The following is a 17,237-nucleotide window of genomic DNA, read 5'->3' as shown; positions in this document are numbered from 1 at the left end:
GATGGCATCTCTTCTTGGTCAGAACCCACATCCAGGTTTGGTGCTGATCCTGGGGCTATTGAGGCATCCCTGCGAACGATTGAGATTGCGGTACCATGGCTTGTGGAAACCCACACGGATTCCAAAATTGCCAGGTACCGGGCCACTGTCCTTGAGACCATGCCCCCATAGGTGGCATCATAGGGAACCCAGCCATTTGGTGTTCTCTTGGAAGGGCTACGACATCTCCCTCTGAGTCCAAAGAGGCTCTCTCAGGCAACCATAGGGGTTCTGATGCTACTCGTCTTCCCTCACCACCCCTTGTGTGCCGGTGCTCTGGGGATCGGTGCCGTCGATCCATGGGACTGGTGTCTAACGTCCGGCAATAGGGGAGGGGATCCCAACCTCTCTCAGCGCAGTTCCAGGGATTGGCACTGGGGGTCTGGTGACCACCGGTGGACTGGTGAGTCTGGCGGTGGTCTTAGTGCTGGCTTTCCCCTTCACGAACCTCCTGAAGGGTAGCCAGCTCTCAGTGCAACCTCCCCTCACTCGGAGTGGGCAGCACTGGAATTGCCAGGAGGTCCTTCATAGCTTGGAACACCTCTAGTGTAGTGGGGACTATCAGGTGCCAATGGCCTTTGCTGCTCCATGTCATTGGCAGCGGGTCTGACACTGGGCTCTACGCCTGTGAGGGTGGAAATCCCCTCAAGTTCAGTGGGGATGAGTGGCCTGACATGGGTGTCGCTGCTGCCCCTGCGCCTTTCTTAGTCGACTTCAGCACCAGTGAACGTCCCCTTTCAGAGTGTCTTTCTTGGCCACATCTTCGGCATCGTAGATGTCAAGCGGTGCTGAGAAGACAACGGCTGCCAGAGGAATGGAGTGGGGGCACTTTTTGCCAATACTGAAGTGCTCGGTGCTAAGTCAGACCTCGGTTCCAACACAAGTCTAATCTCCAATTCCATCAGGATGGCCTTGAGCCTGATATCTCAGTCTTTCTTTATTCGCGGAAGAAAACTTTTACAGATTTTACTTTTCCCCGCAAGTGAGCTACTCCTATACATTTAAGGCAGCTCTGGTGTGGGTTGCTCAGTGGCACTGGCATCTTACAAGAAGCTCAGGGTTTAAACCCCGCAGACATGGGCATGCCCTGACCCTGGGTCAAACGCACTAAATTAACACTAAACAACTAGAATAACTATATACATTGAATATACAAGTAAACCACTAGGTCGATGAAGGCTTGCGAAGCAAGAGAGTGTTCCACCACCATCATAGGCGGTAAGAAGGAACTGAGAGGGAGGGAGGCCAGCAGCACCCTATATGTGGGTGCATATGTATGCCGCTGAAGAGGGCGCTAGAGCCTGCCCTACGGATATCACTAGGGGAAAAATTTCCAGCACCAGTGTATGTGGTGCGCACACAGAACGGACATGAGCAAGCACCTGAAGAAGAATTTAAAGAGTCAGTACCAGGGAGGAGTCTGGAGCTCTGCTTCCACCAACATTATGCAAGGGAAGCCTGTTCTCCTTCCCTTCCATACCAGGCAAAGGAGACCAGACAACCACAAGATAGAGAAGGCACACATTCCCTGAATGACTACCCTGTCCACCACAAAGTGGATCCACTCTCCACCTGACTACTCCATAGCAAGAAGCCTCAGTATAACACACCTGCTACCACCGCAGTGAAAAGCAGCTGCCAGGTAGAGGAGCCACCCAGAGACTGCTCTGTGAAGTGCTAGGGAGAAAACCACAGTGGGTTGAGAGTTATGAGGGAAAATGGCTTAGAGTCGCAACTCCCACTCCATATGGCAAATAGTTCATTTAACTGAGAACGGCAGTGCTCAGAGTTAAAAAAGAACACAAAATATATAGTCTGCTCTTGAACACAGCATCTACACTAGAATAGGATGCATTTTTCTTTGCAGTTCAGCATTTAACAACAGCTCTTGGCAAGTACCACAGCTTCAAAAGGAAAACCTTACTGCTTTATTAAGACAAGTCCAATGAGGCTGAAGGTATGTTAGAGCACTAAAACACAGTCTAGAATGCATTAGAAGTGACTTGCAAAAGGGAACTGTGAACATTCTCAACAGCAATAATACTGCGCGAGACAAAATGTTGATTCCTATTACTCTGCATTCAGGGACATATTCAATATGTTACTGAAGTTAGGGAATGTTGAAAGTTTGCTCTGCTTTTAAACTACTTTTACTGAGGAACCAAAATCCAATTTCAAAGACATTTATGACAAATAATTAACTATGACAGTTAAACCTACTGCTTGTGGGAGTTCCAGCCAGAGGCTGGGGTTTGGGCCTGGGCCTAATTTATGATCTTATACATTCCCCTCCACTCTCCTCATGTCACTATCTAATTACTATTTAATTACTGTTTAACAAGATGTACAGAACTGCATTATCAATATCAGCTAATATTCACTGTTCTGATTTGAGAAGCTCTGGATTTTTTTAATAACTAAGTCATTCAGTAATTCAACTCTACAACTAATAGCTTTCTGTTCATCTCTAGACTTCTCTCTGCTTCTCTCAACAGCCATCTCAGAAGTTTAACAGCAGTCAGCCTGTAATCAAGATCCAAAAATAAGAATCCTAAGTCTTCATTTTAAGCCGTCTTGTATAATGTAATTACATTAAGTGGCACACTATTTCCATACTTCCTCTAAGTAAAAATTTGACCAAAATGCAATGCATTATAGCAGCTGTGCAGCATCTTGACTTGACTTTAATTTTATTGTCAGACACCATTTTCATTTTCCTCCATTTTATCTTTTCCAATTTAAACCCCTGATCTCTTACATATTCTTCTTCTAACTAGTTTATTTGCTACCTGTTCTCTTTGTTGTGTTTTTGTAATACCCCTTCACAATTCTATTGCTTGTAATTAAGCACCAAATAAGCTTTTTTCTGTAGTCGGTGGAAGTAGTAGTAATTAGTAAAACTACAGAGTTTTGTATCTTTTAAAATGCTACGAATTTATTAAGCCTATATACATAATTCCATAGAAGGGTGTACATCATCTCTATGTCTTGTGTATGTAAATATGTATATTACAAAAATTAATTCTATGAACAAAGACTGCAGTAGTAAATTCAGCATTCTGTCTACTTTGTGCTACAACATTATCTTATAGGTAAGTCCAGGCAAAGAAATATAGGAAGTAATTCATACCTTAGCTTCATGCTTCACAACCACTTCAACAACATCATTATGAGCTTTTTCTGATGCCACATGGAGAGGTGTCAAGAAGCTTTGTTAAAAAATAAATAATTGTAATTAAGTTGTATGCTATAAGATCATCCTAAACAATTAACATCCATCAGTAGCACTTACTCTTTTGTCTTTTCATTGATGTTGGCTCCTTTTCTCAGCAGTAATTCACAGATTTGCTTTCTCTTGGGATACGGAGATGCAGCAGCACAGTGCTAATTTCAAAATTGTATTATTAATAAATCTCTTGGTACATACAGCATTTTATTGCTTACTAATCAACTGTAAACTAAGGCAAGATCCCGGGCTATGAATTGCTAAAACAGACCCATGCAGGATACTATTAATTTCAGTGGGACCTACATATGGGTTCAGGGATTTGCACCAACAGAGCATTTAACTCAATTTCTAACACTAAAATTCATAGATTTGTCGATTCTAAGGCCAGAAGGGACCATTGTGACCATCTACTCTGACCTCCTGTATGACATAATATTGGGGAAATTACTTAAATTACTGAACACAGAACCAGTAAATAGAAAAACAAAGTAGAAAACATTTTGTATATTTCCTTTGTTAGTGTAATATAACTGCAGTTAGACAAACTGGGTAACAAGTTACATTTGAAAAAAGAAATATGTGATACTGCAAATCTACTGCTGATACATGAGCTTAGGAGAAACTTTAAAAGTGGGAGAAATATCCTGTAACAATGTCCTATTACAATTCCATGATTTCTGTTCTACTAAATGGCTGAGGCAGACTGCCACTGTACCTCATGGATGTTGCTGCAATAATAGAACAATTATTATTCCATTTCCTTTTACACTTAAGATTAACTTGGAAAACAATCCTATTGATTATTTCACCCATAGAGCAGACTTTAATACTTTTAAGTTTACACAGTAGTTTACTCATGAGAAAATAATTTATTAATAACAAGAGGTATGGGCTCTAGAAATGACACAAAAAGATGAACAGTATATATGAGCACTTTGATGAAACTGATCTCAATGTGCTTTCAAATAAGAAATTTAGGCCCAGATGTTTAAAGGTATTTACATGTTGCTGTGCTAAGAGTTGCAACACCTAACTAACCTAGGAGCCTAAATCTCATCTTCAAGAGAGATTTTGGAGCCAAAATCCGACTGAGGGCCAATGAGATTTTGGCTCCCAAGTGACTAAATCCTTTAAAAAATGGGACTTGACTTAGGGGTGCTGCAATGCTGAGTGCAGCAATGTCTAAATACCTGGGTCTTAGTCTCAATATTCATGATAAAGCAAATATTTCCATTTTACAGATGAGGAAATCAGCAGAGTGATTAAGTGATTTGCTTAATGTCACATGGGCATCTGGACCAGAGAGAAGAGAACAAAGATTTCTGAACTTCCCACCCTATGTCTTTATGACACTCTGCGTCTGAGAACAACACCCCAGAAATTCCATATTCACCAATGTCAACTGATTATGAAATATTCTGTACAAGGTATGCCTTATTTGATATTATTTTAAGTCTTTATCTGTTAATATTAATATCCTGTTGGATTGTATGTGCTACCGTAGTATGTGAAGTTATAAAATATTGTTGAAAATGCTACTAGAAAATGTTGTGAGGTGGCATACACCTAAACCAGCTATACACGTACAACAATGAAGTGGCCAGATGTGCTAACAGCCCATCAAGGAGGATCCGCTCTCTCAACTTCCACCCCTGAAAACTTCACCAAAAAGCAGGTACAAATGGAATATGATTGACCAATGGGGAAAGGCCCCCATGTCACATGCACGGACTGTTCCAGCAAGCTGGACTATAAAAGAAGGGGAGTGACATCATGGCTTGTCTCCATGCACATTCAACTGAACACCTGAAGGGTCATCCAAAAGAACTTTGAAAGAGGTGAGGGGAGACCCAGGCAGGGAAGACTGCCAGCCTGTGTTTAAGAAACTGCTTGTACCAGTTAACAAGGGTGAGACACTGCTAATTCAAGAGCTTGTTATAGTGTGTAGAATTTAGGGCTAGTCTACACTTAAAACTTACAGCGGCACAGCTGTATTGGTACCAGTGAGTGACAGCAGCTATGTCGGTGGGAAAGCGTCTCCCACCGACACAATGCTGTCCACAAAAGCACGTATGCCAGCAAAACTTGTTGCTCAGGGGTGTGTTTTTTTCACACCCCCCGAGTGACAAAAATTTTGCTGACATAAGTGCTAGCATAGACAAGGCTTTAGACTGCAATCTCATGTTTATTTCATTTGATAACTTTTTAAAAACTCTTTACACTTGTCATGTATAATCACTTAAAATCTATTTTCATGGAGTTAATAAACTTATTTAATGTTTTATACTAATCAGTGGGTTTTTGAGTGAAGTGTTTAGACAAACTGCTCAGTAACAAAAGCTGGTGCACGTTCCTTCCACTTTGAGGGAAGGGCAGACTGGATAATCATCTCAATCGATCAGGTTTTTGGACCAGGGTTAGACAGTATAATCCTGGGGTCTGGGGCTGAGGAGCCAGCTGGAGTTTCCCTATTGTTGGTTTGTGAGTGGCTGAAAAGCATTCATTGAATTGAGTGGGTGAGGTCCCTCTTTGTGAAGGGCTGTGTAAATGCAATACCTGCTAGGGGTTTGTGGCTTGTCACATAGCTTTAGAGATTGAGAGAGCCCCCAAGCTGGTGACAGGGCTCAGTGGTATCCCAACTCCCAGGAGATACTGCAGGGGTTCTGCATACTGTCACAATTACCTTTAGACTACCTGTACTCCTGCACCCCAACAATTAACCACAAGACAGTCCGTCTTCATCTTAACAATTCCAGAACAGAAAATTACAACTACCAACCAGAGGTGGAGATGTGTGATCTAGAACTATCAAAGAGCTATGTTTGTATGTCTGTTTGATAACATATAAAAAGGATACCAAGACTGATACCAAGGAAAAAAGGGGGAAAAAAAAGAAAGAAATACTCTAATATTAGAGTATGGGATATGATTCTCAGTATAGCCCACTTAATAAAGACGGACAAAGTTTGGTATAATAGTATCCAGGAGTTTGAAAACCTTGAAGTATGTTAATTACAGATATGGACCAATAATTTATACATATTGAATGAAATCCTCATCCCAGTGAGGTCAGTACGAGTTTTGCCATTGACTTCAAATGGAGCCAGATTTTACCCATTTTATTTCTTTGACTTGAAAATCACTACCGTAAGAGTAGTTTTAGGTTTGGGCATTAAACTTATAAAATTACTCATAAGTAGCTAGCAACAAAATGTATTTAATGTATTACTTATATACATTTATTAGGAAATCTAGTTTCAGGTTCTTAATATTTGCATAGACTTACTCAGGGGTGGCATGTGATGCCTGCCATTGGGGAGGCTGGCAGGGGGACACTGTCCCTCCCCTTGTGGCCCTACCCCTCACCTGAGGCCCCGCCCATACTCCACCTCAACCCTCCATATGCTGCCATGGGAGGAGTTAGCCTGGCCCGCCCCTGGCAGCCGCTTCTGCACGCAGCAGACCCAGCCTGGGTTGGGCCCGGCCTGCAGCTACCACCTTCCAGTGCTGCAGGGAACACAGTGTGGGGCCTGGTGCAGGTGGGGCCCAGGCTGCACCCCCTAAGAGCAAAGGGAGCCTGCCCTCCATGCCTACTGGCACGGAGCCTAGCTGGAATAGGGAGGTGAGGGAGGTAGGGTGTCCAAGCAGGCCCTGCTCTTGCTCGACCCCCTCCCCTGGGGCTCCCTCACCTGCACCTCTTCACCCTCTCTCCAGAGAGGCATGAGCAGTGGGCGGGGCCAAAGAAGTGCGAGTTGGGGCAGGGGAGCGGGAGATGGACCTGCCTAGACCCCCTGCGCTAGCTGGTCTCTGTGTCACCACGCAGGGAGGGTGGGCTCACTTTGCTCTCTGGGGGCGCAGGCTGAACCCCACTCACACCAGGCCCCACAATGCGTTTGCTGCAGTGCCAGAGGGCAGTGGCTGCAGCACCAGGCCTGTCCCAGGCTGGGCGGCCAAATGCAGAAGTTGCTGCTGGGGCAGGCTGGGTCAATGACTTCTGTGGTGGCATTTGGAGGCTGGGGCGGAGCAGGAGTGGAGCTTGGGCAGGGCGGTGGAGAAACTTCCAGGGTTGGCCTATTATACCCACCACCAATGAATTTACAGGACTAAATTAATCCCCAGTACAAGAAAAGGGATGGGAGTTATACTGGCTGAATCTGGTCTGTATAATCCAGACTTTCTGGAAATAACTCTTTCCAGGGACTGTAACTAGGTTATACCATGTGCCATATAAAGAATATTACACAATACCATTTTCTGTTCTCTTTCGTCATCTCTCATTCCTTTTACTTTGTTTGCCATTTCCTCTCTCTCTCACTCAACATGTAATATCATAATAAAGTAATCAAGAGCAAGAGAGTGGGAATCAAGCATGGGTTTTTAATGATCAACCCCCACAAATCTGATTTATTTTTAACTACTACTAAAATTACTAGATGAAAGTGCCAAACACTTTTCATATGAATTGAAAACTGGCTGGATTCTAAACAAAAAAATTAGGATAAATGGCTGTGTTAGGAATTCAGGCAGAGAGAAAGCTGCCTACTGCATTAGTTGTCATTAGAATGAGTATATCAGAAGAAAACTTAGAAGCTCAAGTTTCAGTGGACAGAGACAGATGATAGACAGTGGTAGAGATGACCTAGAGAAAATAGACAAACTAGATACAGCCTTTCACTGATATGATAGCAATGAACTATCCTGCAAGACTTGACAGGAACGTGAAAAGTTTAAATTACAAAGGATACTCTACATGTGTTATCTTAACTTATTATATACTAGAATTGACTTTTGAGTCTTTACCAAAGTCAGGTTCTCAGAAATTGGAATTTGTCTATTTTAAAGCATTGCCTACGTGTTTGGTTTAGCCACAACATGTCTTAAATCACTAATACATTTGAAATATTACCAATGCTGTTTCATGAGTTTGAGGATGCTTGAAATTCATTGTCTCGAAAGAAAGATGTTTTTTGATGCGAGCTACATCTGATTCTCGCGCAGCCTGAAGCAGAGAGTGGCCCTTGAATTCATCTAGAAAAGAAAGATTATATTCTTTACAGATCTGGAAAGTATTAAGGGTATTGTTTGTTTATAGTAGGGGAAATGCTCCTCTCAGTGCATGGCAGAGCACTTACAGAGCCATTTCTAGTAATTTACTGTACATGGGCTCATTATATGGATGTAGGCCAGCACTCTATGCACTCCAGAAAATTACGACTCTGTCCATGTCCAGGCTGAGCGTACAGATTCTTTAGCTATGCCAGACAGAACTCATGTCTCAATTCTCCACTTCAGAAGTTGAAAAAAAGTGACAGCATTTCTTTTTCAGAACAAATTTATTCAGAGTTATGTTCAAATGAACCTTGGTCGAAGAGAAATCCTGTTATGGTGTTGCTATGAATAGGTGTTTTGAAAGATCATAGGGAGAAGTGGGGAAGCAGCAGGAATAAAACAGGATTCCAGAAAAGAAAAATCTACACAAACCATTACAGCCACAAGACTGTAAAATAGTAACTCAGCTTCAAATATATACAACTAACAGTCCCTTTTGAATCTAGATTTAAAAACTATTTCATATTTTAGGATAACACTATCTTCAGGCAGGGATTACACAAATGTTTGCAAAATGTAAAATACTTTCTCCCAAACCTGATGTTGGTGTGATACTGTTTATGAAACTTAAGGCACATATTACAAAGAAAAAGAATTGAACAATTGGAGATGAGCTATGAAATGCCAGCCATCCTATTCAGTTTCACATTCACTTTATACTCACATGCTAATCGTTCTTTTAACTGAGGTGTTGGGGCTAAATCAATGGTGCTTTTATTGTGACAGTTCAACAGTGTTGGATCAGCACCATAACTTAACAAGAGAGAACACACTTCCACCCTGTTTTTAGAAGCTGCTTCATGCAGAGGAGTGAACTGCCACAGATCCATAGCATTCACACGTGCTCCATGCTGGGAAAGTTACGAAAACAAAGCAGACTATTAAAGAAAAACTGCAATTATTAATTGCAACAAAGCAAATGGCTAGATAAATATATAATTATACACATGCACACAATTTCCAAGATATTTTCCCAGAAATATCCACTGTAAATACTTATACAGCCCCCATTAATATAATATCAGAATGCCTCATAATCGTTAATGAATTTATCCTTACAACACACCTTTTATAGATGGGGATAAGAGGCATAGAGAGATTAAGGGCCTAGTCTACACTAGAAAATTAGGTTGGCAGAACAACGTCACTCGGGCGTGTGAAAATTCTACACCCCTAAGTGGCACAGGTAAGATGAGCTAAGTTCCAATGAAAACAATGCAAGGTTGATGGAAGAATTTCAGTTCTTGGAGAGGCGAATTACCTATGCCAACAGAAGAACCCCTTCAGTCAGCGTAGGTAGTGTCTACACTGAAGCACTGCAACTGTGTCACTGTAGCATTTTAAGTGTAGACAAGTCCTAAGTGACTTGCCCCAGGTCACAAAGAAAGCCAGCAAGGAACTAAGCTTTGGCCTCCAAGCTCTAGCTCAAGGATCTAGCTACTGGATCATTCTTCCTCTCATTATGATCACCACTACCATCATCATTCTTCCATCATTATTCTCAATGTAATTGAATGGATCTTTAGCTTTAGGAAGAGCTACCATTTCTAAGGTTTGTTGACAGTTTGTGACAAAATGATAAATCAGTCAGTGAACACAAGAAAATGTTTAGAAATTCAGTTGCTTTAAGGCAACTTCTACTTACTCAAAGTCACAATTTTTAATAAAAGTTAACATTTGTGTTACATAACAAAATTCTAACAAAAAGTTTAGTGAAACACTAATCCTCATCCTGTTATTTGCATTCAAATGCTGAGAAGCATTTTCTTTACCACAAATTGTCAGTCAAAATAAATTTGCTAAAGCAGAAAAAAGTTCAAACTATTAAATAAGAATTTTCTAACTAGTTTTAAAATATACATGTTTCAAAATGAATTGTAGAGTCTTTCCCCCAACACATCATCAAAATGTAGTTTGGGATTAGAAATACAATTGTGATTAAACCCTCCCAGGATAAAATAACCTGTATTTTGTATCTACCTGAGAGTTACATATTTCTCCTAAAAATGTAAAGTCCTACTGTACATACTTTTATACTTATCTGCAACTTTAAACTATAAAAAAAATCTCCAGGTAAAAATCTCAGATAAATTAAGGTTTTAAATAGTTATCACTTACTTACAGGAAAAAAACCATCAACAATATTGTCTTTAAAAAAGCCTGTAATTGCCAGGTTAAGGTTAACCCTAAAAATGCCAAACACTAGAAGAGTATGCAAATGCAGTTTTAGTCATCCAATGAATCTTAAATATGATGCCATGCCTGTATCTTCCATTATGCATAACTGTAACGTGTCTAAGACAGACATTTCAAAGGAATTTTTGATAAGGACACTTCAAAAATCCACTTAATGTTACTTGCCTGTGAAGTCAAGGAATTCTTTGGTTTTTTACACATATATAATATGTAAGTATTATGTAATACCAAATGGTGGAAATAAGTATTGGTTTGGTCCTTAAAATGTTCGTACGCCCAGATATACACTTCCAGTTAAATCTCATAATATAATATACCAATACAGATTTGATACACCACATGGGGTATTCTGGAAAAGGTGTGGAAACTTGTCTTTTCCTAGTGGTCTTGTTACAATCTTAAGGTTTGTAATAATATAAACACTTCTGTTTAAACAACAAGAGGTCTGTGGCACTTTAAAGACTAACACGGCTACCCCTCTGGAACTTCTGTTTAAGTGTATTTTAAACTACCGAACGCATTTTAAATGTTTCAGTTTGAAGTTTAGCAGCACACGATAAACCTAACAGTAAGAGTAAAATAATCCAGTTAAACCACTTCAATTTTTGGCAGGGTTGACAATTTCCTGGGGAAAAATGGTTTAAGACAGAGCACAGGTAAATACAATCTTAAACTTGATTTAAACCAGGAAACTGAGAAAAATTAATTGCATCCATTTCAGCATGTTTCAGCAAGCACAGAAAGAATCTTTTCATACTTTGGATACATCCATTCAAAAGGAATAGGCTCTACCTAGCCACATCAAAATTGGTCTTCTGCTACAGAATGCAGTATGGCCAAATAGACCAGGACTGATAGAAGCATGAAGAGTTGCAGACTGATTGCTTAATGCTTCAAGCGTACAACTCTGCATTAGTGTCACTTCATATAATCAAATGTTTTCAGTGTTTATTTAACATTGAAAACTGAAATGTGTCATGATATGTGTATCTTGCTTGATAAAATACCAAACCAAAACCTAGACAGTCTGATGTTCAGTATTATAATTACATATTAGTATTTTGCCCATTGCAGTTTTACTTTTTATTTGTACAACTCTTCCTACTGCCTTGTGTAACCACAACTTGAATATGTAGCTAAAACTAAGTGCAATGATGAAACAGTTTTAAAAATAGTAAATGCCTTAAACTGGTGCTATAGTTTTTCCAGGGGTGGAACCAACCACAATTTTACTCAGTAAAACCCACCTTTGGTAAATACCATGCCACCACTAAGTTTTGGAGTCACTGATGCAATGAAAGTAGATACACTTATCTCCTACTTTTGATGGGAAGGAAAGAGATATTTGTGGGCAATGACACAGGGTCGAGTGAAGGTAGTACTGTTCATTTCCATACAAGACAGATGACTTTCAGGGGTTCAACATTAATTATATATTTGCAGTCTCAATTGAAACTTGCATTTTTTGTGGGCCCTGCATGCTCTACTTTCTTTTGGGAGAGAGGGAGGGGGTTTGTGTGTGTGTGCATGTGCACACAAGACAATGTCTCGCCAGCACTTTTAGGAGGATCTTCTCTCATTTTACTGAAGAAACAGGAAGTGCCTACAAACATACAATATAAGATACAAAAGAGGAAGGCAGAGATGGAAAGCATGCTTGTAAGGATAAAGTTTCCATGTAGGCAGAAAATTCACAAGGGATAGTAAGGATTCTGTAGTTAGGCCCCAACACTGCACCACTGAATTGAAGATCAAAAGGATGTTTTTAATATCCTGCAAAATAATCAGTGGCTGAAGTGAGTAAAAAAAAGTTCAAAATATCAGAACTGTTGCACATCTCTCTACATTTTAGTGCACTAAATTTTTATATTCTCTGTATACAGTACAATTTCTAAAGATTTGTTCAAATTTTCTGTCTGGACGATATACAGAATATATACACACAAGTAGTTAAGGTTATTCTTTTTTCCTATGTATTTTTTTCTTTTTTCTTCCCTTTATCTTTTTCTGATTGATAGTTACTGTAGCAAACTTAGTTTCAGTCTCTGAGGGAATATTTTCCAGACTCAGAGACTAGTATAAACAATAAAGATTTACATTAAGTCAAACATTTTTGCAAGTGAACTGACAATGTCATTTCATTTATTAGTGATGCTTGTGTCTGAGACTGATGAACCTCACCCTTTTCAAGACCAAATTCTGCAATTTTTTGTGCACAGACACACTGCTGTATCAATGCCGAGCCCCACTGGCTCCAGTTGGATTCCACGGATACACACTGTTGTGGCTTTATGCAGAAAGTTGCAGGATTGGCATCTTAATTTGTATAGGGCTGGAACTAGACTTAAAAATCATCTCTATAAATGACAATTTTAAAAAAAGCTTTACTCTAGCTCTGTCTAGAGTGCTAAAACTATTGACTGGTGTTTCTACAATATTTTAAAAACACTAACAAACCTAGCACTAATCTTACAGGCCACCATGACATCTCCGTAACGTGAAAGTGAAATGTATTTACCTAGCCAAATTTTGACTTCCACTGCAATTACATCTTGATGTGAATAGTTATCAAGTTTTAAAGTGGCAGTGCATTTCTATAATCAGCTTTATGTGGTACACTTCTAATTTACCCTGGGGCATGAGAGTGAAGTTAGTAATTGACCTACCAACTTTGACTATCTATTTTTAATTATTTTAAATACAAGAAGGTAAGTGACTCTCAAAAAACAGGAACAATTCACAATAGAAGAATCTCACCCATTTTGAATGAGGAATGAAATTAAATACCAACCTTTACTAGAAGTTCTGTTACTTCATAATGACCATAGGAACAGGCATTGTGAAGTGGCACCAAATCTCTAAGCAGTGGTGGGAGGAAAGATTACTATATGATTATATATGCGTGGATAAGAAGTATGTAAACACAGTACATTGCAAATAAAAATATTTAGCATTCTGACAATTCTAAAAATTAAAAAACCCAACTATCGAAGTGAAAAGGGATGAGGGAAAACAGAGGTATGAGAAAATAACCTACAAAGTTATTCAAATCAATGTCTGCTTAAAATAATGACAATAAAAGATGGAAATTGTTTTGTTTTTGGTGAAAGTGACTATCAAATTAAAGAGACTATTAAATTAAAGAGTTATTACATTAAATGGAAAGCAGTGCATTGGCCGAAGTAATTTTAAGAACGATAGTAATTTTTCCTTTATCCCTAAAAAGTTTTGTTGCACAAACTCTTTTCTTTAGTATTCTAAAGAAGTCTGACTGGTTGGTGTTAACATCACTGAGCAAGTACATCTAAGTGCACAGCACAGACCTCGCACAAAGGCAGAGGGAGAACTAAGATGGTTTAAGCCACCTCTGCTCCCGCCTGATCCTGAGTTGCTCTGGTGACTGGAGAGGCAGCTGGTGTAATTTAGACAACTAGGGAGACTCAATCTCACTGCAAGGGTAGCCAGGGAGGACTGACAAAGATTTCTGGTTTACAAGAACCTTGCAACCCTTCGATCAGGCAGCTGTTCTATGCACCCTGAAGTGATACATTGGTAATAAAGGCTTAATAAGATTCTATTTTCTATCATTTCAACTTAGTCACAATTTTTAAAAAAGATTTTAATTAAATATTTCCTGTAAACTTGTATGAATTTACCATGTTTCAATTAGCATTTCTATACTTAGCAAAAGTCCCTTGTATAGTAAGTGAATGATATTAAGTGACTGATAGAACTATATTATTCAAATAAAGTGTTTGGGAAACAAACTATGTTTATTCTTTTGATTATAACCTTTTAAAATGAGAAATTATGGAAATCCAATGAGAAAATCATTTTTAAAGTGAAAAGGGATTTTTAAAGTGAAAGTGAAAGGAAAATGAAAACTGAACCAACAACAGATGTGTGTACTGAATTTTGATAGGTATGGTATGAAAGCGTTTTTTAAAAATGTAAGCCTTATAAAGTTTTTTGGACATATACAGCTTGACAGTTCATCTCTTAGAATGGAATATGTTTTATGGATGATTCAGTATTAGTTTTATTGCTTTGCAGGTTACTCATAACGTTGTGACCAAAAATTAGAGGGTCACAATTACAAAGTTAGAGATGATGTGTGTGTGTGTGTGAGAGACTGTATTAGAAGAAATGCATTTTAGAAATAGATGAAACTGCTTTTGCTGTAGAAAATGTTTGTATTCACAATAAACGCAGCGTATTGCCTTGTCCCCCGAATAAGATCCTGCTATTTATTTCATTTATAAGTATAAAATCTCAGCTTTGAGCTTTCTGGCATTTGACCCAGGTCAAGTGTTTTTTAATATTAGAATTCTTTATTGCACATAAAAGTACATTATTGATACAGTCTAAAGAAGTGAAAGACAAACTCACCCTTTATCCTTGGCATGTACATCAGCTCCATGCTGTAACAACAGCTGCACAATCTTAACTCGGTTATACCCAGCTGCTAAGTGTAATGGAGTTGACTGAAAAGATAGAATGAATTAGAATGAATCAAAAGTATAAGTTTAATTATTAACTAAGCACTGTGAAATGTGAAAGGAATAGCACTAATAAAGTTATCTGAGTCCTCAGAATATCTGTACCGTCAGTAGAAAGAGATTGTTTGAAGTTATTTAATAAATATTTGTGCAAAGGACATTTCTTACTTACTCATTTTTTCCCCTGTGATCTGGTTACCATCAATACATATTGCAAGGTTTTCCTCGTCATTAATGCATTCAGGCAAATGACAACCATGGTGACAGATTTTTGGGCTCTGCAGCCAGCTCCCACTTCTTCCCAATTTAGTCTTTCCACGGATATGCCTAAACCCTCCCCCTAAGGCTCTCTGTAACTTGGCTGTTACCAGCATATGCTGCCAGATTATGAACAGTTCTCTTTACTAAGTGACAAGTTAAATTTAGAGATAAGCCAATAGAGATAGTTAACTGTGCTGGAGAGAAGAGTGGGATTACATGCAGAACAAACGGAAAACTTCATCTAATCCACCTGAGCTCCCAAGGCAGATGATTGCTCTATGATTTCTCTGATCAACATGCATGAGGTGTTTAGTCAGGAGTACCCAGCAAAAGGCTAGAAGCAAAAGGATTTGTACAGAGATCTTATCTTCTCCATTCAGGGGGTGGACAGGCTCATCAATTCAAGAGGTTTCCACAGCTGGACCAGATTCATGCTCCACAGGGTGGGGAAGTAGTAGTACAGATGCTCAGACACTTAAAAGTTTTGGAGAGCTTCAGATATCCAACTGCAGTGTGTAACATGTAAGAAACTGGCTTGGGAAAAACAGAAACTAAAGAGAATGAGCCCACGCAAATATCTAATGGGAACCATGACAAGGCCAAAGGTAGCCACCTGAATCTTCAGGAAAGCTATGGGTTCAAAGTGAAGGAATTTCAAGATTTTTTGGAGGGGAATTTTCGCATTTTTAGCCAAGATACCCTTCCCCTGCCAGCAAGATGGTCAGACTCTGTAAATGCAAAGTTAACTCTACTGAATGAAGAGGTAATGTCAGAACTAGTGACAAGCCTTGGGGACACAGGATGGCGGATGTACAAAAGAAAAGCATGGATATAACTCTTCAACTCATTTGGCAACTACTGGGATCAAAGAGGGGAGGCTTTTGTTGTAAAGCATCAAAGAGGGGAGGCAGCATAAAAAGGTGTTCTGCAACTACTCCCTGACCCAGACGACAAATGCAAAAATTAGTGGGTATAGTTCTTTTTAAGCAAAGTAGAAAAATATCTGACATTTGTCACATAGATACACTGTCTTCGCACATAATTTTTTAAGTACAAGTTGACCATGACATACCTAAAATCTGACTCAAATGTTATTTTTAAATATAAATAATTAAATCTAAACCTTAATATTTCCAAACAAAATGTTCTTAAATGTGGCTTTTGAGCTAAAATACCTTTCTACCATCACTTGCATGACAGTTGACATTTAATGGTGTAAGAAGAGCCATCATCTTTTCTTCATTACCACTCCTAGGAAAAAAAAAAAAAAAAAAGGTGTATTTAAACACACATGGAACATTTTAGCCAATCGAAACCACATATAAATACGTTAGTTGCTTTTAGTATTTATAGTGCTGCACAAATAGCAGAACCAACTAAAAACAGTTATTTGGAATGTTTCAAATCTACTAAAAATAACTTTTAGAAAGGATTTCAAATTACACAGTATGAATACTGACATTGTAAGCTAGTAGCTACTATATATCACATCTTGTCTAACATTAATTGGCCATTATCATCGACACTGCCTAACAAGAGTCCCTATGGTTCTTTACTATAAGTAGAGCCAAACATGCTATTGAAAACAAACATTACTAAAAGCCATAATATGGCAACTGACTCATAACACAGATATATGACTACAAATAGTGAATTTACCATAATCTTACTTTATATTGTCTCCTGTCGCAAAGCTCTATGCAACTCTCAAATGGATTTATATTTACATCTATTTTTTCTAACATTAACTATTGCATATAGTCTGTGTATAAAGGATTTTGCCATAATTGTTTTTATTGGTTTCACCCATGAAAGACCGTCCAACGTTTAGCATGTACTTAGAAAACAATCTCAAAGTTAATTTATATGTTATTAAAAAGTAGGCTTTTCTGAAAAGTTTGCCA

General features: G+C 38.9%; 1 protein-coding gene across 2 annotated transcripts in view; it reads right to left on the bottom strand.

Annotated features, from left to right (window-relative positions):
- The window catches only part of TNKS2 (tankyrase 2), a 69,325-nt gene that overhangs the window by 37,766 nt on the left and 14,322 nt on the right, over positions 1-17,237 (bottom strand). For both annotated transcript variants that reach the window (XM_067552834.1, XM_067552835.1), the window contains exons 5-11: positions 16,509-16,584; positions 14,963-15,057; positions 13,365-13,431; positions 9,042-9,228; positions 8,175-8,296; positions 3,332-3,423; positions 3,170-3,248 (exon numbers count right to left, since the gene is read on the bottom strand). In XM_067552834.1, coding sequence (XP_067408935.1) covers positions 3,170-3,248; positions 3,332-3,423; positions 8,175-8,296; positions 9,042-9,228; positions 13,365-13,431; positions 14,963-15,057; positions 16,509-16,584 — 718 coding nt within the window. The remainder of the gene's footprint in view (positions 1-3,169; positions 3,249-3,331; positions 3,424-8,174; positions 8,297-9,041; positions 9,229-13,364; positions 13,432-14,962; positions 15,058-16,508; positions 16,585-17,237) is intronic.

This window comes from Emydura macquarii, unplaced genomic scaffold, assembly GCF_026122565.2.
Source record: "Emydura macquarii macquarii isolate MOO-44397 ecotype Brisbane River unplaced genomic scaffold, CSIRO-AGI_Emac_v2 contig_1390, whole genome shotgun sequence".
Taxonomy (NCBI): Eukaryota; Metazoa; Chordata; order Testudines; family Chelidae; genus Emydura; species Emydura macquarii.
The sequence above is the reverse complement of the archived record's forward strand: the minus strand, read 5'-3'. Positions and strand labels throughout refer to the sequence as shown.